The sequence below is a fragment of the Alternaria ethzedia genome, assembly GCF_023757985.1.
Source record: "Alternaria ethzedia strain BMP 0044 chromosome Unknown scaffold_5, whole genome shotgun sequence".
In the NCBI taxonomy this organism is placed as follows: Eukaryota; Fungi; Ascomycota; class Dothideomycetes; order Pleosporales; family Pleosporaceae; genus Alternaria; species Alternaria ethzedia.
This window is the reverse complement of record NW_026056198.1, coordinates 762,855-788,986: the sequence shown is the minus strand read 5'-3', so window position 1 is coordinate 788,986 and position 26,132 is coordinate 762,855. Positions and strand designations below refer to the sequence as shown.

Below are 26,132 nucleotides of genomic sequence, written 5' to 3'. Positions count from 1 at the left end.
GTCCAGGGTCAGTTAGCTTCGTCAGGTGATGTGCTGCTGCCTCCAGGTTTGGCAACATAAAAGTCTGCCATACTCCCTTCCCTCATCTCCATCAGATCTTACGAAGCTTCCAAAATCTTCTCCTTTTATTTCATACTAATATTATGACAACTATATCACCCGCCCCCAGGATCGTGGAACCGGTCGGTCAGCAGCAAAGCCCCCTCTGCCGCCTGCCTCGCGAGCTGCGCGATGAGATCTACGACTACTACGCCTACGATGAGGATGGCTTAGCATACGACTACCCTTCCAAGACGCTGAAGTATGCCAGTGGCGCAGAGCTCAACTTGCCGCTTACTTGCAAGATGGTAGCTAATGAGATGAAGGGCACCCATCTACGTCTGAATACCATCACATTCATTCCTTGCTGCTTGGAGAGAGACGAGGACGCCTTTCGTGGATTACGCTCGCTGTCAGCTCGATTTGAGCATCTACTACATTGTGCTCGGCGTACTAAGCTTATCATGCTGCGCCACGCCGTCGAGTGTGTCACAGACGACATGATCGCTCAAGTCATTGAAGCTTGTCCAGGTATGAGCGGTGTTTTCCGGGCAGTCATTCACTCCTTAACAGGGAACCCTCGGATATGGGATCTGAACCGGACCATCAAACTTCCTCGGGATGAATTTACGGCGTCTTTCTGTGAAGCCGTACAGCTATGCCTCAATCTCATCTCCAGCGACCCCAGATTTGAGGATCTCGTGTCTCAGGCATTTGAACCATCGGATCGTCACCCTCGCCACTACCCTCACTTTGGAAAGGACTCGCACCAGCAGATTCTGGATTGGCAGCCTGACCCCTGGCTCATCCCGACGGCAGAGGAACTATCCCGGATTGAGCAACTGTTGATACCACAAAGCCAAGAAGAAGGGGATTGGGCAAGGCAGCACTCCCACGTAAAGCTCTATTTTTCCGCCACTGCCATTTGTGCTGCAACCCTTGGGAGACTTCCGTCAAACGTCCGCAAGCATGTAAGATCTATCTTCCTACGCGAAAGTTGCAGAGCCGTTAGTAATCCTGACGCACATGCTGAGGGGTTGATACCTTTTTGCAAGGAAAATCTGCGACTGCGCATCCTGTACATGGCGGGATTGGCGACTAATCTCGCCCCATCTTTCTGGGAGCACTTTCGACCAGCGGAATATACTTATGTCAATGCATTGGCATCAAGGTACTTTTACTGTCGAATTCTCGTGGATTGGTTAACACGTACGGCTGACCTCCACCGGCGTGGTATGCCAAACGAATCGTTCACAGCCACACTTGACGTGCGTTCCCAAGAGGCTTTTCGTCTATGGAGATACGTCGAGAGAGCAGCAGCAGTAGCCCTGCATCTAGTAGAGAGGCTTGGTCCCCAACACGAACTCACCAGTGAGTTCATCGACAGCCACGGCAACCCATCCGACGTCCTGATGAAAACACTTGCTCGCACCTGGCGCCTACCTGTCCACTTGTCAGCAGTGTTTAACGATGTCATGAACGGGCGGTCCATAGTTCGACTCGATCTTCCATCTAACGAGCTCTTGGAACCATTTGCGCCAACCATACCGTTCTGCCAGTGGACCTGGACCGACTTTGTGTTGTCCTATCATGTTTTCAAGAACCAAGACTTTCCCGGTGACAAGGAACTATATATAAGGACCTTCTTGGGGGATTCCAGCGATAGCACATCATGATGTGTGTTGCTTTCGACGTACAGTTTCGGAATGCGTACTACTCGTCGAGTAGGTTGCTTGCTATGCAGCGATTTCATGTTCTCTCAGTATCCACTGCGTTGATTTGGCTATCATTAACATGATATGTAGTTACTTGCCAATCAACAATAAGCAAGCCGTAGCTAAGATGATCTGCTTCCAGCTGGCGTACCAAATTGAACATGGCGCATATAAGATAAGACTGTGCATTTGTGCATCTTTGCGATAGGCTTGCAGACAATTAGCCTGAGAAGTAAGGTATATGGTTGGAGCAGACTTTCTGTAAGAATTGCGATAGTACCTCAGGCCTCCAAATGTTCCAAATGTGTTCATGTAGGTGGGCTACGTCATCTCAACGCTGACATTGTCGGGCAACAGCTTTTCCCTGAAATTTCGCGTATCTGCAGTACCATGGTACATCGACGATAGTGAGGCTCCACATCTGCGGCCCCTCTGGAACTTCCATGGACAGTCCCAAGGTATCGGCGAGAGGTCACATGACGAAGGCTGCCTGCCGTAGCGTCTGAGCGCGAGCTCTATTTGAAGCCCCGCATCCCTCAGCACCTAGACTCGCTTTACCCAGAACTACACAACAACTACCTTAACAATTCAAGTCATCCTCATCAACATGATCGATCAACGTAAATCGCTACTGTTTCGACTACCAAGGGAGCTTCGCGACGAGATATACGCCTACTATGCGCATGAAGACGACGGACTTCTTTACGACTATACGTCTCGCAGCCTACGCTTCGTGAACGGAAGAGAGCTGGACTTAAGTGTTACATGCAAAGCGATCGCGGAGGAGATGCGTGGAGTGTCACTTCAGGTCAACACTGTAACGTTCGTGCCCGGTTGCGAAGAAACTCAAGGACTGATTCCACACCAAGCGCCCCCAAGAGCGTACCGGTTCGAACATTTGTTGTACGCTACCCGCTGGACCAAATTGGTCATGCTCCATTACGCTGCGGAATGCGTCACTGAGCATGATCTCGCCATGGTCGTGGAAGCGCACCCTGCGGTTAGTAACGTCTTTCGCTCTTGTTTCCGCGCCATTCGACGTGGTTTCGATTTGCACCTGATCTCGTGGCACTCTCAGATACCACGAGATGTCTTCTCAGCATCCTTCTGCGATGCAGTGCAACACACTCTGGATCTTACCGCGAATCATCCTAAATTCGAAGAACTCATCTCTCAAGCGTGCGAATTGTCGGAGTACTATCCCTGGTCTCAACCACCCTTCATCCAGGGAACGCATCGACAGGTCCTCGGGTGGCGACCGAATCCATGGCTTATTCCCACTCATGAAGAACTTTGCCCTATAGAAAACTTGTTAACTACATTCGAAGGTCCGACCAAAGAAGGCGCCAAAACGTATCAAGAAACGAACGCCTATTTCTCGGCAACCGCGATTTGTATTGCCACACTTGGTAGGCTTGCACCCGGCGCGCGCAAAGATCTGCGCTCCATAAATCTCCAAGAAGACTGCAGAAGCGTCGCAAACCCCGAGGTTCACGCCGAAGGCCTTATCAGCTACTGTATGGAGAATCGTAAGCTACAATTTCGCATGCAAGCAAGCTTCTCTACTATGCTTGCTCCGTCTTTTTGGACGAAGCCCGCTCAGCTGTTATCCCGTCCGGCTACCGGAACCTTAGCGCAGGTGCACGATTATATGCGCATTCTGGTCGATTGGCTGATACGCACAGCTGCGTTGACCAAACTCGGGATGCCGAAGAATTCGTTCGCTGTTGTTCTTGACGCTCAATCACAACACGCTGCCTATCTGTGGCAGTACATCTCCAAAGCTGCATCTGTAAGAGTTCACATGCCAGAAGAAATTTCGACAGAGGACGAACGCGATGGTGCCGATGATCTGGTTTTGCCCGCCATCTACTCAACGTTGTGGCGTCTGCCCGCAGGTCTCTCATCTGTGGTTGAAGACATCATTAACGATGTGTCTATTATTCAACTGGAGACTCCCGCTAGCGAGCCTTTGCAGCAAAGAGAGCCAGTCAAACCATATGCGACATGGTCATTCAGGGATTGGTATATAGCTTACAAGCCGATAAACGATGACGTTATGTTCCCTGGCGATGCGGATGCATACTTCCAAAGATATTTCAAGCGACTTACATAACGCACGGTACAAGGTTGGCTACTTGCTCTTTGTTTCAGACCGAGCGGAGTCACTGAGATGTCGTCACTCAACTTCCAATCAAGTCTTGTTGCGACAAGCAGGGGCAGATATTAGGTCATGTATTGGTTTGGAGAGTGCTGAGTGAGGATGTGCAAGGGGCATTCATATCATGACAAGGTATATCAGCTTGGGGCTACTACGTCGAGTTGCCAGTAGCCCGAGCAGATGATTACTTCTAATCGGCATGCCGGTACAAGTGGAGAGTAACATAGTTCTCGTTGTGCACAGTACTACAAATAGGTTTTCACGTTCTTTAGATCGTAAGCGTAGCTTAACTGAGTAACAACTGCCAGGTATTCTCAAGTCGTTTTCCTCAAAGTCGCGAGCTTCGCTCTCACACGCGCGTTGTGCTCAGCGTTCTGCGTATCCGGAAACCATTCCAACTCCACACCCTCTCTGAAGATCACACAGTGCGTACTTCCACTATAGTGAAACATGCCAATCTCATCACCCTTCTTGACGTGCTGGCCCTCCTTGACAGTGGTCTCGCACGTCGAGACCTCAGTCATTCCGATGCCCATGAAACACACCAAGCCCAGATGCTTTTTATCAGCCTCAAAGAAATTAATGGCACGTGTAGCCGTAGCGGTAAGATAGCCTTGACATGTCTTTTCGCCGCCCTCATCGATATCTCCCCCAACTGAGAGGTCACCAAGACCTTCGGACAATGGCTCGGAGAAATAGGTACCTTCAATGAGGTACGACTTCACGACCTTACCACGCACAGGCGCGTGCCAGCGGTGGTAGCTCAGCGCAGAAGAAGGCCTGGTAGATAGTGCCACCGATGAACTGTTTATGCATTGGGTCCACAGCGAGCATGTCCATAAGCGAACAAGGTTGACCCGTCATCCAGAAGCGGTTGCGTCTGGAAACGTTGCGTCTGGAAACGTTGCGTCCTACCTTTTAGGACTTTTATTCACAATTATTCCCTATGACGCTATTACATTACAACAGGCTTCGTCTCGGAGCAGTGTTGTTGTCCAGCTGAGAGCGGCGTTGTCTGGACCTTTCCTATTCGAGGCCATCTATTCACGCAGGCTCTTCCACAAGGATGCGTCGTGGGAGAGAAGCCCGACGAGTTCCGTTCAGTGAGGGGCCAGTCTTCTGTATGCGAGTTTATAGCGAGTATATGACCTATCCGGCTGCCAATTCCTTCACATACGACCACAGGACAATGAGAATTAGGCTTCCCGTCCGCTCAGCCATATACAAGCATTGTACCGGCGCATTAGTACTCGGGTGGGTGACCACCGGGGAATACGCGCTGTTGTATGTTTTTGCTCTTTTTGACATGATGATTTTTTTTTGAACCCATGCCGAACAGGGGAAGGCGCCGACGAGGAGGTGGAGACACCGAGGTAGTTGGCCTCCAGTTGGATTGGCTTATCGAGTACGGGCGCGAGTGGGTGATCAGAAACGCATGTTACAGGCGGACAGTAAGTTGTATTTTGCAGCTAAAGCTGTCTTGATAAAGAAACACACAAGGCTACCATGCCCTAGAACAGAGAAGAAATCGATCTTGCGAACTTGTCAGCAATGCTACTAGGCAGAGAAAGTGGTAGAAGTACCATTGATAGATCGTTGAGGTATCTTTGAACGCCGTAACCCAGTTTGTCTACATCGCGGCGCTTGAGGATGCTGCCGCGACGCCCAAACTCCATGCTTCTTCCCATGCTATCCCATGTACACTCTCCCATATGACCGAGATCCATGTATTCCTGTGGATTCTGCCATTCTCCGAACGCATGTGACGGCGCCCAGAGCAGCAACTAAAACCACCTCAATGATTCCTGAAATTCTTCTTCTGGTAGAACAGATCCGTCCTACTACTACCCAGATTTATAATCTTCGGACATCCATCCCGGTCCTTCTCCAGGCGCGTACACTCGAAGCAGTAGAAGGCGTCTGAGATACCTTCGCCACCGCATACAACGCACTTGTTCTGGTAGTTGCCGAAGGAGCATTCGTCGCAGATGCGGGCGAGGGTGGTCGGGCGCACGTAGGAATCGCATACGGGGCATTTGCCGTCGCACTTGTCGCAGAGGCGGCCGATGGAGATGCCGGACTGCTTGCGGCACATGACGAGATCGCTGCGACCGGTGTTAGTATGCGCGACTCTTTGAGGTGAGAGGGTACTTACGGATGATGGCGAGACATGGCGGAAGGTTGTGAGGGTGGTGACGAATATGGACGTGTTCAATATCGCAGGTTTAATAGAGCTTGGTGTCTCGTCGTAACGGGGGCGTTGGTATGGTGGTGGCGCGTGACAGTGAGACAGAAAGTCGGTCGTGAAAGTCAGCTTCGGTGGTCCGCTGCTAGCGTGAACTGAACCCATGCTCCGTGCACGAAGCTTCCATCGCGAGATCCCTGGGCCACCTACACCAATGACACCCACGCGTGCTTCTCTGATATTGCTAAGCACATATTAGAAACGTCCAGAAAACCCATACACGACGCGCGACACTGTCATGGACGGACCCATTGCATCGGCTGTAGTCCTTCCGGATGAACTATCACTGCCAGCCTCACCCCCGGTAAACGGCCACAAGAGACGACAAGAATCACAATCAGAAGACACCTCAAAGCGACCGCGACTCGAGAATGATACTGCCACCCAAGAAAGACGTGATTCTACCACCAGAGACACAAAAGACGATAAGCCCGCCCCTGTGCGACGCGAAAGAGGACGAGAGCGCAGGTTATTCGGCGCCGCCTTGGGTGCACTCTCACAGAACTCTGCTACTACAGGACAGAAACGTCGCGCCGAGATCGAGAAGCGACAGCTAGCTCAGCGCAAACAGGACGACCAGGAGAGCGAACAGAGGAAGGCAGAGCGTGCAGCCAGGCGCAAAGAGCAACGATGGAAGGAGCACAAGCTTCTCGAGAGAGATATGGTATGTCTTGACGGCTTACACCTGACGCTTTGGCTGGGTGCTTACAATTCATAGATGCGGGCACGTCACGCAAATCTACTCGCCATGGCGCACTTCCTCCAGACCAAGTCAGAGCCACACCTCGTACGTCGCCTTCCATCTGATCATCCTGGTCCACAGCTGATCGTTTTCACAGTACTACAAACCCTGGGAAACTAGTCCCGACGAAGAAGACCGCATACGTGACCAAATAGCCGAAGCCGAAGAAACCGTCAAACGCGAGATAGAAGAGTACGAGGCTCGCCAACAACCGGATAATCTGCGGAGACGGCGTGCATCCGAGGAAACAAAGGGTGATGCAGAGGGTGCAGAAACCGGTAAGAACCATGATGCACATGCACCTCAAGAGACAACCACCACCAATGGCGAGACTAATGGTAGCGCCATCTCCCCCAAGGACCTGGACATGAAGGACCACCAGCCCGATACCCCTGACACCAATGCAAAAGTCGAGCGCGCCACTGAGGACATACAGAATAGCCACGGTGCAACTCACGAGACCGTAGCTGACACAACCATGAAGGAAGATGACGACGAGAACGGAGAGGATGTTGTCGAAGAAGCCGCCGAGGACACCGTCATCTATTGAGGATCACCCGGAAGCCCATACCTTCTTGCCTTTACCCAGGACCGGCCCGATAGATCGCTGTTGGCGTGTCTCGATTGAAGTCGTTCGCAATATCGCCCTTGGTCCTGTCGCAACTTCTGCCAACCGGCCGCGTTGACTTACGGGGTCTGGTTCTCCCACCTTGGATATGCGACCGTAGCATCATCAAAGTTCTAGCTGCGATAGTCACAAAGCTTCGCAAATTAATCAAAATATGGTCAATCGTGTCACGGCTCCTGCCATGTCACAAGTGCTGCATTATCCGTCGATTATACGTCCAGGGTATAGCTCATGTATGCGCTCCGGGCAGCACTGTACTCCTTCCGAAAATCTGGGTCACGCATATCTTTCTGCATATACCATTCCGGCACGGACGCCGGCAAACAACAGCTTACAGTACTCGCTTGCGGGTGTTCTCGCCTCGTTCTGCATGCACAACGACTTACCTAGAACTCGGGTTGATAGATTGGACCCCACGGCGCGTGGGATTATCCTAAAACCGCCCATCTCCGAGCATACTATAGTAATATACATGCAACACTATCTTCAACACAAGGAACACTTGACTTTGCGCTTCGCGTGCAGATCCTACGCGTTGTGTAAACAACGACGAGAACCATGAGAGTGATGTCAGGGCTGAGATGATTACATACCCCACAATTGGGGTACCTCGGCATACCCGAATCTAGCAACCATCATCATGAATCTACAGCTTCGTCGTCAAAGACGACTCGCTTGCTCACCGCCATCGACACCCAAGGCTATCCTGACTATCGCTGCTATAACCCGAAACTACAACCACCCTCGTCGCAATATATTTCCTTTTACCCTTCGTCGCACAGACATCACGTCATGCCTGTCCAACCAATTGACCCTGTGTCAGACCCTCGTGTCGAGCACAAGACTGCGAAGCTAAATGGACAAACATACCATTACCTATATGCGGTACCAAAGTCTGGCGAGTATACGCATACCGTATTCCTGGTGAGTGGTGTTTGACGGCTGTTATGCGATGCCGGCAAATTCCGCACCTTCTTCTGTTGGAAAGGGTACTTTGGAGTGAAGCAACATGATCGTACTGACTTTTTTGGAAGATTCATGGTTGGCCCGATCTATCGATGGGATGGAGGTATCAGATTCCTCTCTTGGTCGACATGGGGATGCGGGTCGTTGCGCCGGATATGATGGGATACGGTGGCACGGTAAGGCGAATTCAGAGGTCTTGCGACTCGGGGGAATATACCGAAGCTGAGATGTTCAGGATGCTCCCAAAGTTCCGCCAAATTCTATCAAGCTGTATGGACTCAAGAGAGCATCAGATGATATTGCTGCGCTGGCTAAAGAAGTCAATGCGCCGCAGATCATTCTTGGTGGTCATGACTGGTATGTGTCTACTGTGCGGATGCACTGAGACGTTCATCCACTGATGCCTCGCTTAGGGGAGGTTTTGTCGTCTGGCGGGCTGCTCAATGGTAAGTCCCGGGCATCTTGACTACCACATACGGTACCAACTCACTACCCCCACAGGTACCCCAAGCTCATTACACATGTCTTCTCAATTTGCACACCATACACTGCTCCTTCCGACAAGTACTTCTCCACCGAAGATCTGGTCAAAGGTCCATTACCCCAATTCGCCTACCAGGTCCATCTCGCTTCGGGCGAAGTGGAAAAGAGCGTCAACGATGAGCAGTCAATCAGACAATTTCTGAGTGGCATGTATGGGGCCAAGGGACCAAACGGCGAGGTCACGTTCGTTCCCGAGAAGGGAATACTGGTCGAAAACTTGCCAAAGATCGGTGAGAGCAAGATTCTGAATGGAAAGGTACGTGATGATCTTTTATGCTGGAACGCGTGTCGAGTGCGGGATCGAAGGGAGACAAGAGTGGATGAATGCCGTGAGAGACCAATGTGTTACCTTTTGAGGGGATGCTATGGGGTGGTTGCGTCGCTCGACAGAGGCATTACCACTTCCGACATGTCATGCATGAGGCGGGAAAGGGTTCCAAAAGATCGACTCGGCTCGACATCAAGATCGTCCCGCGCGAAGAACATGTCGAGATCGATCCATTGCATCATCTTGTTTCAGAAAGACTGCTGAAGGATTTGCCAACAAGCGATGGTGTACTAACAGCGAATCAGTACCTAGACTACTACGTCAAGCAGTATCTCAACCACGGGATTCACCCCACATGTGAGTCCTCTCTCCCCAACCTACCACTCATCGACCATACATCTACCCATATCTACACACCACTTCAAGCTCAACCACTAATCCCTCAACCCAGTAAACTGGTATCGCCAACGCCGCACGAACTGGGAAGAAGACCAAGCGCTGCTCGACAAGAAGATAATCAATCAACCCGTCCTCTTCATCCAAGCCAAGCATGACGGCGTGCTAAAGCCCGCAATGGCAAAGAGCATGGATAATTTCATTCCTAAGCTTACGAAGGGAGAAGTGGAGGCTGCGCATTGGGCGTTGATCCAGAAGCCAGAGGAGACGAATGCTATTATCCGCCAATGGCTTGAGGCGGAGGGGTTGGTGGGGAAGAAGAAGCGGGAGAGTAGTTTGTAGGAAGGGGCTAAGAGAGACGGAATGTTGAAGGTCTTGGGATAATAATTGACCCGTCTCTTGAGCCAGTTCGTCTAGCTTGGAGTACTCAAAATCTCACCATGCTGCCCCGCGAGCGGTGTACGCATGTCTGATTACTTTGTCCTGCCCGTCGACCGAGAACGGCATATCATAGTTTACCGGGTACAAACTGACAGGCGATGGAGATTGCGGCTCTATCCGTGCTGGTGGCCTGACATGTGCCTCATGGCTTCCTTGTCCACGCAGCGATATCGCATTGCGCTAGACAAGCACGCGGAATCCTTTGCACTTCTCCGATGTGGAGTCAAAGCTGACCGTTGAGTCTTGACTATAGCTTGTCCAAGATAGCGGACCTTGATACAAATTTGACGGTTGCTAGAGACGGCACTTGATCGGTAAACGCATGTGTGCGTCAGCGTACAGATGCGTTGTCTCGTTGAGACACGTCTTGACGCCGATACTCATCATCGACTACAAAGGATGCCGTGGCGGCACGTTGTGTGGACACATGATCTGCATCTCTTGCCTGATACACAGGTACCTGCGGGCCATCAGCACACCACCGACTCAGCTCTTCCTCTTCATTTCACATAGTTCTGCTTCGCTTACGATCAACGGCAATTGTCAAGTACCTGTAGCTCAAAAGTGAAGCGTGAGATGTGTGGTGGTATCTCGGTATCTCCGGAGGTTCTAACCATAAAAGTACCGGCAAAAGTAGTAGTAGATACGCCGCCTTGGAATTTTGGCACCGGGTTGTTCCTCTGGACTCTCGTCCCGCCTTGACTCAGGTCTGCGGATTAGCGCTTCATGCCATTCTTCCACGCGAACTTCATGGGCAAGAAGATGCTTTGGTATCGGAGTGCTCGAGAATTCCCTGGTAAACTGTTTGAAGATTATGGCGGATGCAGGTCCCCTCCGTCCGTGCGCGATCCGGAGTCCTGGTACCCACTGCGTAATGTAACCAGTCAGGAAGCGGCGTTGTGCATTGTGGCAACCTCGTGGTCCGGAGTAGGTTGCGACATGCAATGCCTTTTTTGCGACAACATGTCGATACGGAGAGGGGCTTCCGCACACTCCGCAGCTTGTTTTGGGCGGGGTGGTGCGATAGGGGAAACGGTACCTCTACATCCGACAGACCGCCTGTCTGAGGAATACGTATCCTTAAGCCCGGGGTCATGGTGGTTGGATGCTGTGGCGTAGGCAGCTTTGAAGGAAGCGAGTAAGGTGAAATTGCTCACCGCCGCGGCACCGTCGTGCAAGCGCTTGAGATATATTCGACGTAGATCGCGAAAACGTGCTCAGGTTGACAAAGTGTTACAGGAAACTCTCAAACTGGGTATGATGGTCTTCGCTCACCGCCTACTGCTTTCAGAGGGCCATGCATGAGGGTCGTGGAGTCGGTCGCTTGGTGGAGCGACATCCCGGTGTTCTTTTACGTTCATGGACAGGGTCTATAGTAGCGTTGAATATACCTGGGGCGTTAAGGTAGACGCATGCGCAGTGCGAACGAGAAGTACCTTGCTTATCAGTAGGGCCATTATTCTATTGCATCTCGTAGCTCGTCGCGCCGGAGCTGGGAGCGCACTGGCTGGATAGGTACATTAGGAATATTCGTTAGTCGAGTCCTGGGCGCATCCTGGTGTGCAAAGAAGTTAATCTCAACACTGCTGGGCATGCTCGGATCCACCATGGTGCTCTGCCGTGCGACCTTTGATGGAACAGAGATCGAGTGGCCGTCGACATTTGTTTTGCCGTCCCGCTGCTGCAGTATGCTCGGCAGCGTGCCAGACGACGGTGGTTGTCGAATGGGAGAGCAGGTCGGGCGGTCGGAGAGATACGTAAACGCTTGTTGCGGGTCGGCTTAGTAACGACATCTCATCTTGCTCGTGGCCGCTTCCCTGTCAAGTGCTGGGCCTGCCATGTACCCGCGATCACCGTTGTTCCTCCGAATCCTTCACGACCGACACTCGACCTCATTTCTCGGTCGAGATGGTAGATCTGGGACGGCATTGCAGCGCGCTACCGGTGCTTCTTCGCCATTGTCATGCAGATGCTGGCACATGTCAATTTCCATGGCTTCTTGGTGGCCACACCTCGGTCAAAGGTGCAGCTGTTGACTATTAGCTATCCCTTGGGCCAGTCGTTCGTGCAGTTGGCGTTGAGGTCGCTCCGATAAGAGGCCCTTGTACTTTCTTGTCCCGGCACTTCGGTCGCGCGTAGGACGAATTTCGTCAATGGGCTGCTCGGTAGCCAAACCATGACCCATGCCCACCCTCCAACCGACATTCAGCCAACGGGTCTGCTACCACACACACCACAGTTGCCCCAGGAGGATCCCGCTAAGGGGCCGCACTACGGGACTGATTCCATGCTCCCCAGAGTAGTCCAGTCTGGAGGCGCACCGTTGGGCGTGAGCCGTTTGCACATGGGCAATATATCCGGGATTTTATATTGCAAAAGTGACTTCGGTAAGTCTTCTGGAAAATCAGCCAGATACGCTAGCCAGTCAGCGGTCGAATTTTCCCGTCGGTATGCAGGCCCTAAGAATCCAAGATTGATGATGCACCGGGGGCAGAGGACGACTTATGGTTTGAGCTTTGGCTTAGCGGTAACGACATGCTAACGCCGAGACAGGACAGCCTGCATATCAGGCTGATGTTTCGCGCGTCCTGCCCAGGGATCTGTGGTTCTGCAGGGCCACTACAACCGACAGGTTCGCTGCCGTAAATCCCAACACAACCTTTGGCAGCGGGCTCCACAGCCGTGCAGTGTGCCTTATCGCTGTTTCACAACGCCGGCGGGTTTCTGATAGACGGCCACTACACAAGACAAGACGTGTTCAAGATACACACTGCGTTATGACATTGCTCCTATATCGCATCTTGCGTGTGCACGTCCCGGAGCTATACGGTGTTGATCCGGCAAAACGAGTCTAACAATGCTTGAGTCCCCAGATACTAGCTCGCTGGGCGAATAACAAGAGCTCCCGGTCGTGTACCCACAAGAAGATCTAGCCTCATATATACACACAGAGTAACGGGATAAAGAAAAGACTACGCGAGGCCTACCGTACCAAGTAGCTCTGGTCGCGCATCCCTATCCATGCTCGTCCCGCCAGTTTGATACGCCTAGCAAATGACGTGGAACCTTTGAATCTTCCCTCATGCGATGCCATTATCTCGCCGATGCACCAACCTGAGGCAAGCCCAGCTTGTGCCAGGCCACCGTTGATCGAAATGGGCCTTCTCAACAACTATATCAGCCTCCACGCTCCCGTGGGGTGGGCTTCTGTTAGCTATCTCTTCCTCACTTCTTCCCGCTCTCCATTGCCACCATCCCCCATACTACCAAAATTTTCTCGTAATGGCTCCCTCAGCTCTCGCAGATATCTATCCAATCCCAACAAGGCACTACTCCAAGTCCTCGACTGTCGTAGCTTCGGTCTTACATGGGCCAAGGGATTTGCGGCTCGTATGCCTTCCAATTTCGTTACACATCCCACGTCTACCCACTACTCGTGGGGGTTTTGGTGTATATTGAGCATCTAAACGTGAAGCTAACGAATCCAATTAGGAAACTCGTACCATTACGGATCCCGCCGCCAATGAACTCCAGATCGCTATCAAGGCCACTGGACTGTGCGGAAGCGATTGTTCCTACTACAGCAAGTTCTGCAACGGTGACCTGCAGGCTTGCGAGCCGCTGTCACTAGGCCATGAGTCTGCTGGGGTTGTGGTGGCCATCGGCGAGAGTGTTACTGGCTACCAGATTGGCGATCGTGTTGCTCTGGAGGTAGGTGTGCCGTGCGACAACTGCAGGTCATGCCAACGGGGACGCTACAATCTCTGCCCGAAGATGAGGTTTCGGAGTAGCGCCAAATCTGTGCCTCACTTCCAGGGGACGCTTCAGGAACGCATCAACCATCCCGCGAAATGGTGCCACAAGTATGTCGTGCATGATCGACCCGAAGCCGAACTTAGCTGACAACTTAAATCAGACTACCTTCGCATGTTTCCATGGAATCGGCTGCACTTCTGGAGCCTCTTTCTGTTGCGATACATGCAACAAGAAGAGCCCAGATTGAGCAGGGTGACACGGCCATTGTTTTTGGCGCAGGCACAGTCGGCCTTCTGACAGCTGCGATGGCCAAGGTGTCTGGCGCCACAACCGTTGTCATCGCAGACATCGACTATGGGCGAATCAACTACGCCTTGGCGAACGGCTTCGCCCACAAGGGCTACATCGTGACCCCGCAGAAACATGACAACGAGACTGCTGAGAAGTTCGCCATAGCCAAGGAGTTGGCTGCCGATGTTATGCAGATTGCATCCCAGAACGAGCCAGACTTTGAAGGTGCTGATGTCACCTTTGACTGCACTGGAAAGGAAATCTGCATGCAAGCTGGACTATACGTAAGTCTCTTCCGGAAACAATCGCAAACCTAATTCTAATTTCTCGTAGGCGACAAGGCCTGGCGGCAAGCTCATCATGGTCGGAATGGGCACGCCAGTTCAGACACTACCCATGTCAGCATCTCACCTGAAAGAGGTCGACATCATTGGCATCTTTCGCTACGCCAACACCTACCCCACCGGTATCAAGATCTTGTCTGCCGGTGTACTTCCGAGCCTTGACAATATGATCACTCACAGGTTCCATGGGTTGACGTCGACAAAGGAAGCTTTCGAGCTCGCGGGCAAGACGGTCGACAAAGACGGCAAGCTTGTTCTCAAAGTCCTCGTCGAGATGTAAAGAAGCGAACGGCCCAGGAAACCACTAATATGTACATTGAATTGTGTGGCCTTCATAACGACATGATAGAAACAACATAGAGAGATCGTCCGAAAGGCGGCGACCGCGGTCAGGCGTTTTGAAAGTCTGGAGCAAGACTAAGATACCATTCGCTTTTGGGTTGGGTTGGGTTGGATTTGGAGTTATGGAGTGTATTTGTCGATTGACGCAAAGATCTGGAGGCTAGGCCCGACCATGAATGATAATGCCATAATCGTACTCCGATGATAAACGCTCGCTCCGGTTCGTGATCCTTGACTTTGAAGTCTGAGAAAGAGGAGTGTAGTGAAACCTGGATGATGACGGATCTTTCCCAAGGAAAGCGCGTCGCGCTGCAGTCGCGTTGACACTAGCTCTGAACGGGTAGCGCCTTGGCACAACCCCACGAATTGTGGCAGCTGCAGCCTAAGCAAGCTCCCCACCAAGACCATATCATTGCAATTGCCTTGCTGCTCGAACACCACTCCGACCTCCTACCACTATCTCGACCATCGTGAATCTCCCAGACGCGACACCGAATTACACTGCAGCAAATATGGCCGAATCATCAGGAAATCCACTCGTTTCGACCACCCGCGCCTCTGACGCAAGTCCAACAGTACAACTTCACCCGCTGGTACTCCTCACAATCACAGACTGCGTAACACGGCACACACTACGACAGCAGACAGGACCAGTAGTCGGAGCCATACTAGGCGCGCAAGATGGTCAGAATATCACGATGGAGGTTGCTTTTCAAGCAAAGCTCCTACCAAACCAAGACGGAGAGACAGTACTAGACGACGAGTGGTTCAGCAAGCGTATCGAAGACTGTAAGTTCTCGTCTATACCTCATATCTCCACATCTGAACGAAGCTAACCTGAGTGTAGTCAAGGACGTACACAAGGAGCCACAATTAGACATTGTAGGCTGGTTTACCCTCGGTCCCGCCTCCGGCCCAGAACCCCACATCCTTCCTATTCATTCGCGCATATCAGAAGTCTACACCGAGTCTCCGTTGCTCGTACTCTTCCACCCAGAAAATGCCTTCTCCAAAGAAACCGCTGCCGGAAAGCTGCCTCTCACCGTCTACGAGTCCTTGTCCGTCAACACAAGGAGCGATCCGAATGATAAGGCTATGGACATCGACGGCGCTGTACAAGCAAAGTCGACCAAGTTCAGAGAACTTGTATACTCGATTGAGACTGGCGAGGCGGAAATGATCTCTGTCGATTTCGTCGCGCGGGGTGGTGGCAACGCTACTGCAGTGGAAGGCACAGCAAACGTGGCCGGTGCAGCGCCGGAGCTCTCAAGAACCGATGAGGTTACTGGGAAGCGGAATACACGAGGAAAGCAAAAGGAAAAGGAGAAGGAGAAAGAGAAGGATGCGCCCATCGACGAGTCGGTCATCTTGAATGCAGACGACGAAGAAGGTAAGTTCAGCGGCCCAAAGCTTTACTTGGTACAGACATACTAACCTTTATCCAGTTCTCTCTTCGCTTACAGCCAAAATGAACGCCATTCGCATGCTCAGTCGACGAATCATGCTCCTGCGCGCATACATCGACTCGCTCCCAGCATCGTACCTTTCCGACCCGTCCCTACCAGTCAACGCCGCGCCAGACGCGCAACATCCCCTACCTCTAGATCACTCGATTCTCCGCAGTGTATCTGCCATGCTCGCCCGCCTGAATATCCTCGGTCCGCCAGACTCAGCCGCTTTCTCGCTCGAGTCCCAGCAAGAAGCATCTGATGTGCAGCTAGTCAACCTGCTATCATCCATTACAAACTCCGTCTCTCTAGCGAAGGATCTCGGCCGCAAGAGCTCCATCGTTGAACACGCCAAGACCCAGGGCAAGAACCGCATGGGCGGGTATGGCGGAGGTGGCAACTACGGCGGCGACGCCAACTTCTTCAATACTGTCATGAGCGGAGATTCTGGTGGCGACAGGTGGTGATCCCTATCGATCCACCAGCATGAATGAACGGGTACGTTAGAGTCTATATTAGTCTAGAAACGAAGACCCTGAGCTGACGTAGACTTCTAGGTTATTCACGTTGCTGATGGTGCTCTAGATCGGCAAGGCAACGGAGCGTATGCGCGATGACTGACGGCCGTCATCCCCATGCGCTGTTCGATCCAGACGATATTCCCGACGAATTCGACTGGGACTTTGTCAACCAATGGTATCATGCCGTGTTCGCGATTCTCAGCATGGGGCCAGCTTATCTGCTCTTGTTTATAGTCAGCCCGATCATGTTCCCACTAATTATACTGGGGCTATGTTACTGGACAGGGTGGGGGACGTATCGGATCGTACGCAGATTGGGTCTGGCGACATTGCACATGCTGGGGGCTGTTTTACACGCTTTACGTGATCTGATGCGTTTAGCTCAGCGATGAGATTTATGCATAGCGTTCGGCGCATGAGTGGGATTTGATAGACATGGCTATGGATGGCAGTGCGTATTGGACCTGCCGGTATATGAGTAATGAAGAAAGGTACATCCATTCACTCCAGTATCCAGAGCTTTGTGGCGCCTTGGTCAAGGGATATTTTGACACACTGAAGCCTACATTGACGCTAGAGGTTTCTGATCTGCTTGTTTTGTCCTGATATTGGCTGCAGACCTGTGCGATATGAGGTGCCAATAAGACATAGCCCATCTCGTGCTGATTGTTGCACGCCCTCAACTTCCCATGCATCTGCCTTTGACTTTTGCACCCTTATTGAAACCACCCGTTCCTTCTTCCTCCTGTTCTCACCATCTGGGGATCAGCAATAAATCTCCCCTCTAGTCCCTCAAATGCTCTCGCCTCAAATCTCGAAACAAGGAGCAAGTCACTGTAATACTTGTCTCTGTTAGCATCTTCTTGCAGTCGCTTCTTGAGGAACTTGCGTTGTTTGTTGTAAGCTGTACGTGTTGAGTTGGGACTTGGTGGTGTTATGGATCGATCAGGCGTTGATGGTGGAGAAACGAAGGTTGACGAATTCGGCCGTGGTGTATCAGAAGCGTCCGAAGGACCATCTACCCACATGTGAGGTGGCCTGGTCGGTATGCAAGGGGTCGAGGCGGTTGGCGTATCGTGAGAGATGTTGAGGCTGCGAAGGATCACGTTCAAATCGTCTATCTCGGAGTCTGATTGTCTTTGTGACTCAGTAGGCTCGTTCACGACTATCCAGAACGCGTCGATGATGATTTTCCTCTGCTCCTCTGCATGTCTTTGTTCCATACTGAGACCATCCATGCTAATTTTCGAAAGCTTGGAGGACGCCGAGGCTTCCGGCCCCCATGCGATGAGATCGTTGTCGCCGATCTGTGACGTAGTGTTCTCTTCTTGAGATTTAGCAACGACGCGAATTCCGCCCTTCTCGCTGTCGCTGTCGTTGGCGTGGTCGCTATTGTCCCAGCTCCAACCATTCTGATCGAAGTCTAGATCTCCGGCCGTGGGTTCCATCTCTTCTGGTGAAAAGTGGTTGAAGATCCAGCTTCCATCGTCGTCATCGAGTGGGTGCGAGTAGTCGGTACTGACAGGGTGGATTGGATCGGTGCTCGCAATGTAGTCGCCATCGTAGTCGTTCGCATCCATTTCCGTCCAGTCCTTGTTGTGCTTCTTCGGATCGACAACGTCTTCTGGTCGTACTTCTTGGGTCAGGGGTGAGCGCGCTGTCTGGTGATCCGTAATGCTTACCCGCGCCACGCTTTTCTTAAAAGCGTGTGAGGATATCTGCATGTTTCTTGCATCCCAGGAAGCCACGTAATACTGCTCATCAAGTTCTCGAACTAGAGTCGATATTTCATCGACACCAGCCATCCGCTTCTCAATCAGCTTAGCTAGATATGATCTCGCTCGCCCTAACTTAGATTCCCACTGGCTCTCCCATAGCTCATGCTCGCAGGGACTGCAGTCAGTCTGAACGTATACAGTAAGGAAGGATTCGGCAGTACAAGCAGCTCGTATGCTTGTCCTCGTCATCTTGTGCTTGGTACCCTTGCAGCGCGATCTTCGTAGACGTAGTAGATGCTGGCATTTGAAGGAAAAGTGAATGACGTTGCACATGGTAGGCGAGTATTGTGACTAAAGACGGAGCGCTGACTTCGTATACGAACGAGTTGAGTTGGAGATCGTGTGGATGTATCGTTTAGAATGTCATAATGATATGGGCGTTCTGGCGAGGAGAATAGAACTGGCACAGCTCGGTGTTAGCTTCCTTGCACGATCATGTTGGAGGCATAGCTCTCACAGAGTCAGTCGTGATATGTCGTTAATTCCAATGGGAACTGCACAGAGACGGTGTATGTGGTGCGCCGCCGATCCCGAAGCAAGTAGTTTGCAGTGGCCACTCGATTGTGGCAGTTGCCTTCGGTATCGAGAGTAGGTACCGTCGGAACTTCCACACGAAAACTTATGTACTCAATCACCAGTCGGTGTGCGTCTCCAGTCGTGTGCTGTTGCTATGAGGCTGGCGGTCAGTAGTATAGTGTTGCCATAGCTACCACTCAGACACCTCACCCTACGTGTGTCTCGAGTCGACGTGGAAAAGCAGGGGCCTCCAGGTAAAGGTGAGGGCGTTGCTGATATGCAGTCAGTCGCTGTCGCGAAGTGACGCCAGCTTCCATACCCATGTTGACGGCCAGTAGGATGTAGTGCGCACATCCATGGATGAGGCTGGAGACGGACGCTTGCTTGCTTGTTCAACGCGGGTAGGTGTCCAGATTGTAGTCATGGAAGGAACACCCAGTCTGACATGACACATCATTGCGCAGTCACGTGTATGGCGCCAACCGACAACTTGGCCTCTTTTCATGCCCAATATGGAGCGCGGACGTCATGCAATTCTGACACTGCAAGCATCGGCATGATGCACTGATTGTGAAAAACACCAGAAATCTCATTCTATTACCACAATCATATACCATTATGCAAGAAGAAAAGAAAATGCATCGTACTGATGACGGCGCAGCCGCATATACAACTCCCTAAGAAACCCCCGAGAAGAAATGAAAAGTGGCGTTGCGTCGTTGCACATTACGCGTGAGCGTCATTACATGTATACAGATATCCCAATCGAGCATATGACCCATCCAAAACGGAAGGTACGACCCTGACTGAGACCCAGACGGCGGAGAAGAGAGATTAGTAGCGTACCACGGGTGACGCGCTCGTGCTGCCGTCCTGCACCATAACACCTTCTCTGACACCCTCCTTCTCCATCTTGTGCATCCAGTCCTCTTTCTTGTCCTTCTTGTGCATCCAGCCGCTAAAGATCTTCTTCAGTTTGGACTTTTGCTCTTCCCGGCCTGGGGTCTTGGGCTCATTGGAGAGGGTCTTCCGGGCCGTGGTATCCAGACTCATCTTACGAGAGAAGGTAGACGCCTCAGCACTCTGGTTGCTGGCAGAGTTGCTATCTCCGCTTCGTTGGCGAGTGTGGTTGCTGGAGCCTACTTCGAGGCGCTGGTCTAGATTACTAGTAGAGGACCAGCCAGTCATCGTGTTTCCGGGGTGTGTTGGGCTACCTGGATTGGTCCTTGTGGGCTGTGGGATGGCCTTGGTCTCCTGTTTGCGAGACGACTTCCGGGCAGGGAACGAATCGTTGAATTGCATGGCCAACGTGTCAGATCCGCTCTTCCTGTGTTTCTTCGCGGCGGGAGAGCGTTCCTGGTGCTGTTCTTGCGAGCGCATCATGCTTGCAATGTGTGTTGCGGCGGTTGGCGATGTGGGAGATTTCATCGATACTGTTATTTCCTCCTGAGGAGATTCTTGGTGGTCCTTCCATGTGTCCAGGCCTGGTAGTGGGGGTAGCTCTCTGTTCAAGTTGAGGCCGTTGGACTCTGACTTCCTGGGCTGAGCTTCCTCCGGTTTTCCTTTCGAGGTTCCTGGTCTGCTGTTGCTTCTTGAACTCAAGCGGCGGGGTATACCCCAGCTACGCCATCCTGAATTCGAGCCACTGCGTGAGAGACCCTGGTCGTCGTTGTCGGCTGCTGGACGAAGAGACTCTTTGGACTGAGCGCGGCTCAGAGCCCGGCTGCGAGAGCCTGGGAAGATGTATTCTTTGACGCTTTCCTTCACACTGGCAGCACGACTGGGTGGTCGGACTGAAGTCGATGAGCGGCCACGGTGGCCCTCTGATGCTTCTTGCTGCCGCTTCTTCTCCAGCTCTCGACGCATCCATTCTGCGGCTTGTGCGTCTGCAACTGCTGCTGGGTTATCGGATTGGTGGGATAGTCGGTTCATGCTCCTGCTGTAGGGTAGAGATGCTGAGGTGGGCACTGACGACGACATCTTGGCGTTGGCGAGAGTAGATGTGACTGCTACGGGAAGGGTCACGTCTTCGTCCGAGTCATTGTGGAAGACGTTCGATCGCGGTACGTCCATAGAAGTCTTGCCGTATGACCTCAGCTTCTCCTCCCTCTCTGCGTCCCGTTCGTCAAGCCATCCGAAGTCAGCTCGCTTGCGACTGCTATTCGCGCGTGCAGGCATGTCTCCGTAGGTCCTTGCTCTAATCTCCTGGTCCGCCTTCGTGCGCGAGCGCGTCTTGGTGCTGGGTTTGCGCATCATGAATGACGTCGAAGTCGCTGCCAGCTCTGGAGGCGCGCCAGTGGGCATGCGGACAGCGACCTCAGTGGCCTGTGGTTTAGTCTCCTTCCGTCGGCCGAGGCCACCAAAGTCGAGCTTGGGATCGGTGTTCTCCATGCCATGGTCGGACGGCTTGAAGTTCTGCAGGATTTCGCGACATGCTAGGCGCAGTTCCAGATCGGTATGTTCGTCGAGGACGCGGCGGTTGATGTAGGGCGATTGGTCGCATATGCTGTCTTTGGAGGTATGTCTCTTGTGTGACGAAGAGGGAGTCGGGTCCGGCGCGGGCTTGTCAGAGAGGTCTGGCTTGGAGGCAATCTTCTACATTGGCGGTGAGTTACTGTTGGGATGCGACTGCAGACAAAGGACTGGGGATGGAACGTACGACTGGCGCCAGATTGAAGGAGAACTTGCGTTGCTTCATGATTGATTAGAGTATGCTATATTAGGCCGAAGGCAGTGATTCGAGTAGAGTGCGGCTGCAGAGCGTGTATATGTGCTGCAAGTGCGCGACGAGGAAATGGGTGCGCGCGCGGGAAGCCGGTAGAGTATGGTCGGCTAGGAATGGCTAGACAAAGCTACTGGCGACTACTGCAAGCATGGGGGACCTGGGAGGATATGACGGAAGAATCGTGGTGATGCGCCGTGGGTTGGCCTGCATCGAATAGTGCAGTGCAGCGGGGCCAGGAGGGAAGAACTCCCAGGAAGTACGGGACAGGACGATAGGTATACTGCGCGTCGTGGTGTGCGCCGGCCCGACCAGGAGGTGTTGGAGTTTCAGAGTGGCAGCTAGCATTAGACAGGACGCAGCCGACCACCAGCCTGGAGTCTCGATGCCTCGTAGAATGATAAAGCAGCCAATCAGCCGAGTGGGCGCCTGAAGCCTCGACAGCGGCCAAATCTGCCACTCGTCAATCAAACCCTCTGTCGCCCACCCGCACGCGCCTCCTGAAGACGCCCAACAGCCACAGCCCGCCATGACCTGCCCTCGCAGTCCCTCCAGCCAGCCCTGGACATCGGCGGAAGGAGCGATCGTGTGCCCCTTCCCAGCAGAACCAGACTATCGAAACTTAGCGGCGCTGCGGCCCCACGAATAGCAGCCAAGAAGGGCCGCGGACATGAGCTCGATCCGGCGACCGCATTCCAGATCTCCATACACACGACCGCACTCCATTAAACACGAAGATGCTCCTTTTGCGCCCTGGCCTGCACTCAGCACGCCAATCGCGCTGCGTCCTTTGCTGACATTTTCTTGGCCCAGCGAACGACGGTTGGACATGCGGGGCGAGTTTCACATCGTAAAACATTCGCCATTCATCCACCACTGCTGCCATGTCCGCCGCTGCAATACTGTCCAACCTTTAATAGCAGGGGAGAGAGAAGCTTCCGCCGGCGAGAAGAAACTTCTGTCTGCCGACCCTGGCTGGAAACTTCCGTGAGGATATCCTGGGAATAACCCGACGGGCTATTGTTGTGCTGCCGTAGCGCACTGGCTTCAGGACAGGCCTCTAAACGGTCGCTACATCCCTCCATTCCTTCTGCGTGAGCCCCCTCATCGTCATGGCATGCGTCATCCAAGCATTTCGTTTTGCGTTTCAGTGCTCCGTTATCATCCACGCTCAACCAAGCTCCAAGTTGCTCAGCCGTCTGGTTTATGTGCGGGTCCCCTCCATGAAGTGCGTCGGCTAAAACTACCAATACTCGCCGCCCAAGCTACCACAAGATTCGCTCAACTCTCACAAACCCTCGCGGCCTTGTCACTCGCTAGGCGCGAAGATCGCAGATCGCAGGTCCACCTGTTATTGTCGCTAGGGACGGCATTGTGCGACCATGGTGCGAGATCAAAATAAGTCAACACTTAACCACTGCATCGGGTGGGTACATGAGCCTTCAATACCCTAGGCCGGCACCATGCAACGGCCTCACTACCAGTGGGTAAGCACTGCGCGGACACGAATTTCTTCAGCAAGGCTCATTTGATGCCTGGTGCGAGACGTCTAAGCATGCGACTACTGCTGCACGCTTTTCATCACGCACACAATCACGATGCGCGTCAACATTGCCTCAGAGTCTTGGTGTAAAACTTTCAATTCGACGAAATTGCGCGGTGATCCCAGTGATGTTGAAAGTTATTACTGCTGAATGCATGCTTGCCTTGCTGGTATCCAAGCGATCGAGATTGTTCGAAACAAAGAGCCGCCGCGAAACTTTGGAAGTCCGGCACTGCGACGCCTCCAGAGCATGATTGACCGGCATACGTAGTCGCTGACCAAATTCATCTCGCGCAGCCCCTATGCCTTAGTGAGCGGCCCCTCCCGTTGACATCAATCGCACACATTACAACCTTGGAATCTTGTAAAAGGTTCACGGAGGTCCCGGCAACGCCTCAACTTGTAACACTCATCTCAACAGTGATCTCACTGTAGCAAGCTTTCGAGCTTGGACTGTTGGCTTTTGGCGATGGTTATAGCTTCCACGTCAACTGACGAAGTCAGAGTCACCAAAAGCTATGGCGTCAACAGCGCATACTCACACGACTGCAATGAATCAATAATGCATCGCACTGATGAATTGATATCCATGGGGTTTACACGCCATCGGAAATGAAAAGCTCTAATTTGCACACATCGGGAGCATCAAACTCGAAAACACCAAGAAACCCAACGAGTACGGGAGCCACCGTCGTTCAGTACTCTGTCCTCCTGTACCTTGCACTCAAGCATATTCTACACGACGATCCGCGGCATCTTCAATACAGCGAGAAAGTCAAGCAAACTCGATACTTGGCTGCAAGCACCGAACACAGTCGAACACCTTCCGCCAAATCAAGACAGGAGCGCGAAGCACAACCTCAGAACGGTACCAAAAGCGAAGACACTTCTGGCGCAGGATATGACCTTTCGAAAGATGGGCAAGCGACGGCGCTCGACAAGCCCTCCTGCCGACGACATACACAGAGACGGCGCATTCCCCAAGCTGATCAGGCTTGCCTAATCGAGACTAAGCCTAGAGACCCAAGACTACATCTCTCCAAGACAGAAATGAGCGAGGCATGGGCTCGAATGCGCCCAGTTTCTAGGTCACCAGAAAGCTCTGTTGGCCCACACTCAAGAGGGGACAAAGGGAAGCAACGAGAAAGGAACGTACGATGGGGCGTGGTGCAGACCCACCAATTCGAGTCGAACGATGAAGCACACGGCAGAGAGCTTTCCTCACGGGAGAGTCTTGTAGAAGGGGTGTCAGAGAGAGACATGCAGGCCAGACGGGATCATCGAGCGTCTGGCGCGGCAAAAGCAAACCGCGGTCGCAGGAACCTGCAGAGGGAAGAAACGGATAGAATGAGCGATTCATACACCAACTAGTTCTTATACCAAATCAAAGTTCTCTTTTTTTTTGTCCACACCACACTACATCTTTTAGACATAGTAGCGGTCCGTGTGATAGCAATGTTGTAAATTAGTTAAGGCGGCCTTAAGCCCTAGTTTGTGTCACACTTTGTAGAGATAAAATTTTATTCTATCTAATTACTAATAATACTACTAAACTTAATAATTTTAATAAGTTAGCTAGCCTAATAACGCTAAATCTATAATATATAGCTTATTTATTTATAATAGTAAAGCTATAATTACTATCTTTAATAGCTATTTATAATACTTTTAGGCTTATATAACTATTCTTTTAACTACTATAGTAGTAGTATTAAACTATATAGTAATTATATCTAGTCTTTTTACTTTATAATAGTCTTATAAAGATTAGATAATTAAGATATATAAAGGTAATAAAGTTATTGTAGTAGAGAGCTTTAGAAGAAGCTATTAGAGGTAAATATATATTATAGAGGTATTAGCCTAATATTAAGCTAATAGAGCTCTAGGCCTAGAACTATTATATGTTCTCTCTCTAAAGTGCCTAAAGTTCTATCTAGGCGTAAATAAGAAAGAAAGTAAATAGTAGTACCTCTTAATAAGAAGACTATAATACTTATAGGTAGTAAGACTATTACTACTCTACTATAATTATATATAATAATATATATCTCTTACGCCTACTAAAGTACTATAGAGAATGCTATTCTAGCTAAGGCTAATAAGTAGTAAGTAGAGTAGCTATAGGCTACCTTAGAGCTACTAATAGCTATAAAGGCTAAAGTTAGGTAGAGACGTATATTATAATCTACTTAATAGGCTTTAGAAGTAACGCAGCTAAGTAAGTCTATAAATAACTAGCTAGTTCTTTCTAAGTATATAAAGTCTAGTAGCTAGAGTAGAGTAATAGTAAGCTCTCTATTATTATTATAGTTATAGAATATAATATATAGTTCTAGATAGCTAAGATTATAGTTATAGAAGTTCTAAACTAACTTTTTATAACCTCTTAAGTTATAGTAGACCTACTATGCCTCTAACTAATTATTACTAGCTTATTTTACCTTATATTATAATAAACTATACTTACTAGTATAAGAGTTAACTATATTCTATTAGATACAAGAGTTAAGAACTTAGAAGATAATAAACTTAGTAATACTATTATTATTAAGGTAGACTTTAGGTAGTATAATATTGCTAGCGTAGAGCTAATCTAGTAAAGTGTTATCTTTATAGGCTTAAAGTAGCTATAAGTAGAAAGTAGAAAAGATAGCTTTAAGCTATAGAAGTAAGTCTAATTTATAAGCTATATTATTAATAATATATATAATCTAATAAGAGCCT

The 26,132-nt window shown here is 51.2% G+C and overlaps 7 protein-coding genes across 7 annotated transcripts; 4 read left to right on the top strand and 3 right to left on the bottom strand.

Moving 5' to 3' along the window:
* Positions 1-5,710: 5,710 nt before the first annotated feature.
* J4E87_002987 (uncharacterized protein) lies at positions 5,711-6,087 on the bottom strand (the record flags this gene model as incomplete). The annotated part of the gene is made up of 2 exons (XM_049374620.1): positions 5,711-6,020; positions 6,071-6,087. 2 exons carry the CDS (start codon positions 6,085-6,087, stop codon positions 5,711-5,713), a joined length of 327 nt encoding a protein of 108 aa, XP_049235611.1.
* A 311-nt stretch (positions 6,088-6,398) lies between these two features.
* Positions 6,399-7,452, top strand: J4E87_002986 (uncharacterized protein; the record flags this gene model as incomplete). Its single annotated transcript, XM_049374619.1, has 3 exons — positions 6,399-6,824; positions 6,879-6,947; positions 7,000-7,452. The coding sequence occupies 3 exons, from the start codon at positions 6,399-6,401 to the stop codon at positions 7,450-7,452; spliced, it is 948 nt and encodes a 315-aa protein (XP_049235610.1).
* An 870-nt stretch (positions 7,453-8,322) lies between these two features.
* J4E87_002985 (uncharacterized protein) lies at positions 8,323-10,045 on the top strand (the record flags this gene model as incomplete). The annotated part of the gene is made up of 7 exons (XM_049374618.1): positions 8,323-8,454; positions 8,565-8,672; positions 8,732-8,853; positions 8,910-8,942; positions 8,998-9,295; positions 9,613-9,664; positions 9,759-10,045. 7 exons carry the CDS (start codon positions 8,323-8,325, stop codon positions 10,043-10,045), a joined length of 1,032 nt encoding a protein of 343 aa, XP_049235609.1.
* A 3,381-nt stretch (positions 10,046-13,426) lies between these two features.
* On the top strand, positions 13,427-14,815 carry J4E87_002984 (uncharacterized protein; the record flags this gene model as incomplete). The annotated part of the gene is made up of 4 exons (XM_049374617.1): positions 13,427-13,534; positions 13,637-14,007; positions 14,061-14,475; positions 14,525-14,815. 4 exons carry the CDS (start codon positions 13,427-13,429, stop codon positions 14,813-14,815), a joined length of 1,185 nt encoding a protein of 394 aa, XP_049235608.1.
* Positions 14,816-15,389: 574 nt separating this feature from the next.
* On the top strand, positions 15,390-16,792 carry J4E87_002983 (uncharacterized protein; the record flags this gene model as incomplete). The annotated part of the gene is made up of 3 exons (XM_049374616.1): positions 15,390-15,666; positions 15,725-16,267; positions 16,323-16,792. 3 exons carry the CDS (start codon positions 15,390-15,392, stop codon positions 16,790-16,792), a joined length of 1,290 nt encoding a protein of 429 aa, XP_049235607.1.
* A 770-nt stretch (positions 16,793-17,562) lies between these two features.
* J4E87_002982 (uncharacterized protein) lies at positions 17,563-19,463 on the bottom strand (the record flags this gene model as incomplete). Its single annotated transcript, XM_049374615.1, has 3 exons — positions 17,563-18,507; positions 18,529-18,671; positions 19,460-19,463. The coding sequence occupies 3 exons, from the start codon at positions 19,461-19,463 to the stop codon at positions 17,563-17,565; spliced, it is 1,092 nt and encodes a 363-aa protein (XP_049235606.1).
* Positions 19,464-19,974: 511 nt separating this feature from the next.
* Positions 19,975-21,838, bottom strand: J4E87_002981 (uncharacterized protein; the record flags this gene model as incomplete). Its single annotated transcript, XM_049374614.1, has 2 exons — positions 19,975-21,735; positions 21,800-21,838. 2 exons carry the CDS (start codon positions 21,836-21,838, stop codon positions 19,975-19,977), a joined length of 1,800 nt encoding a protein of 599 aa, XP_049235605.1.
* Between the last annotated feature and the right edge of the window lie 4,294 nt (positions 21,839-26,132).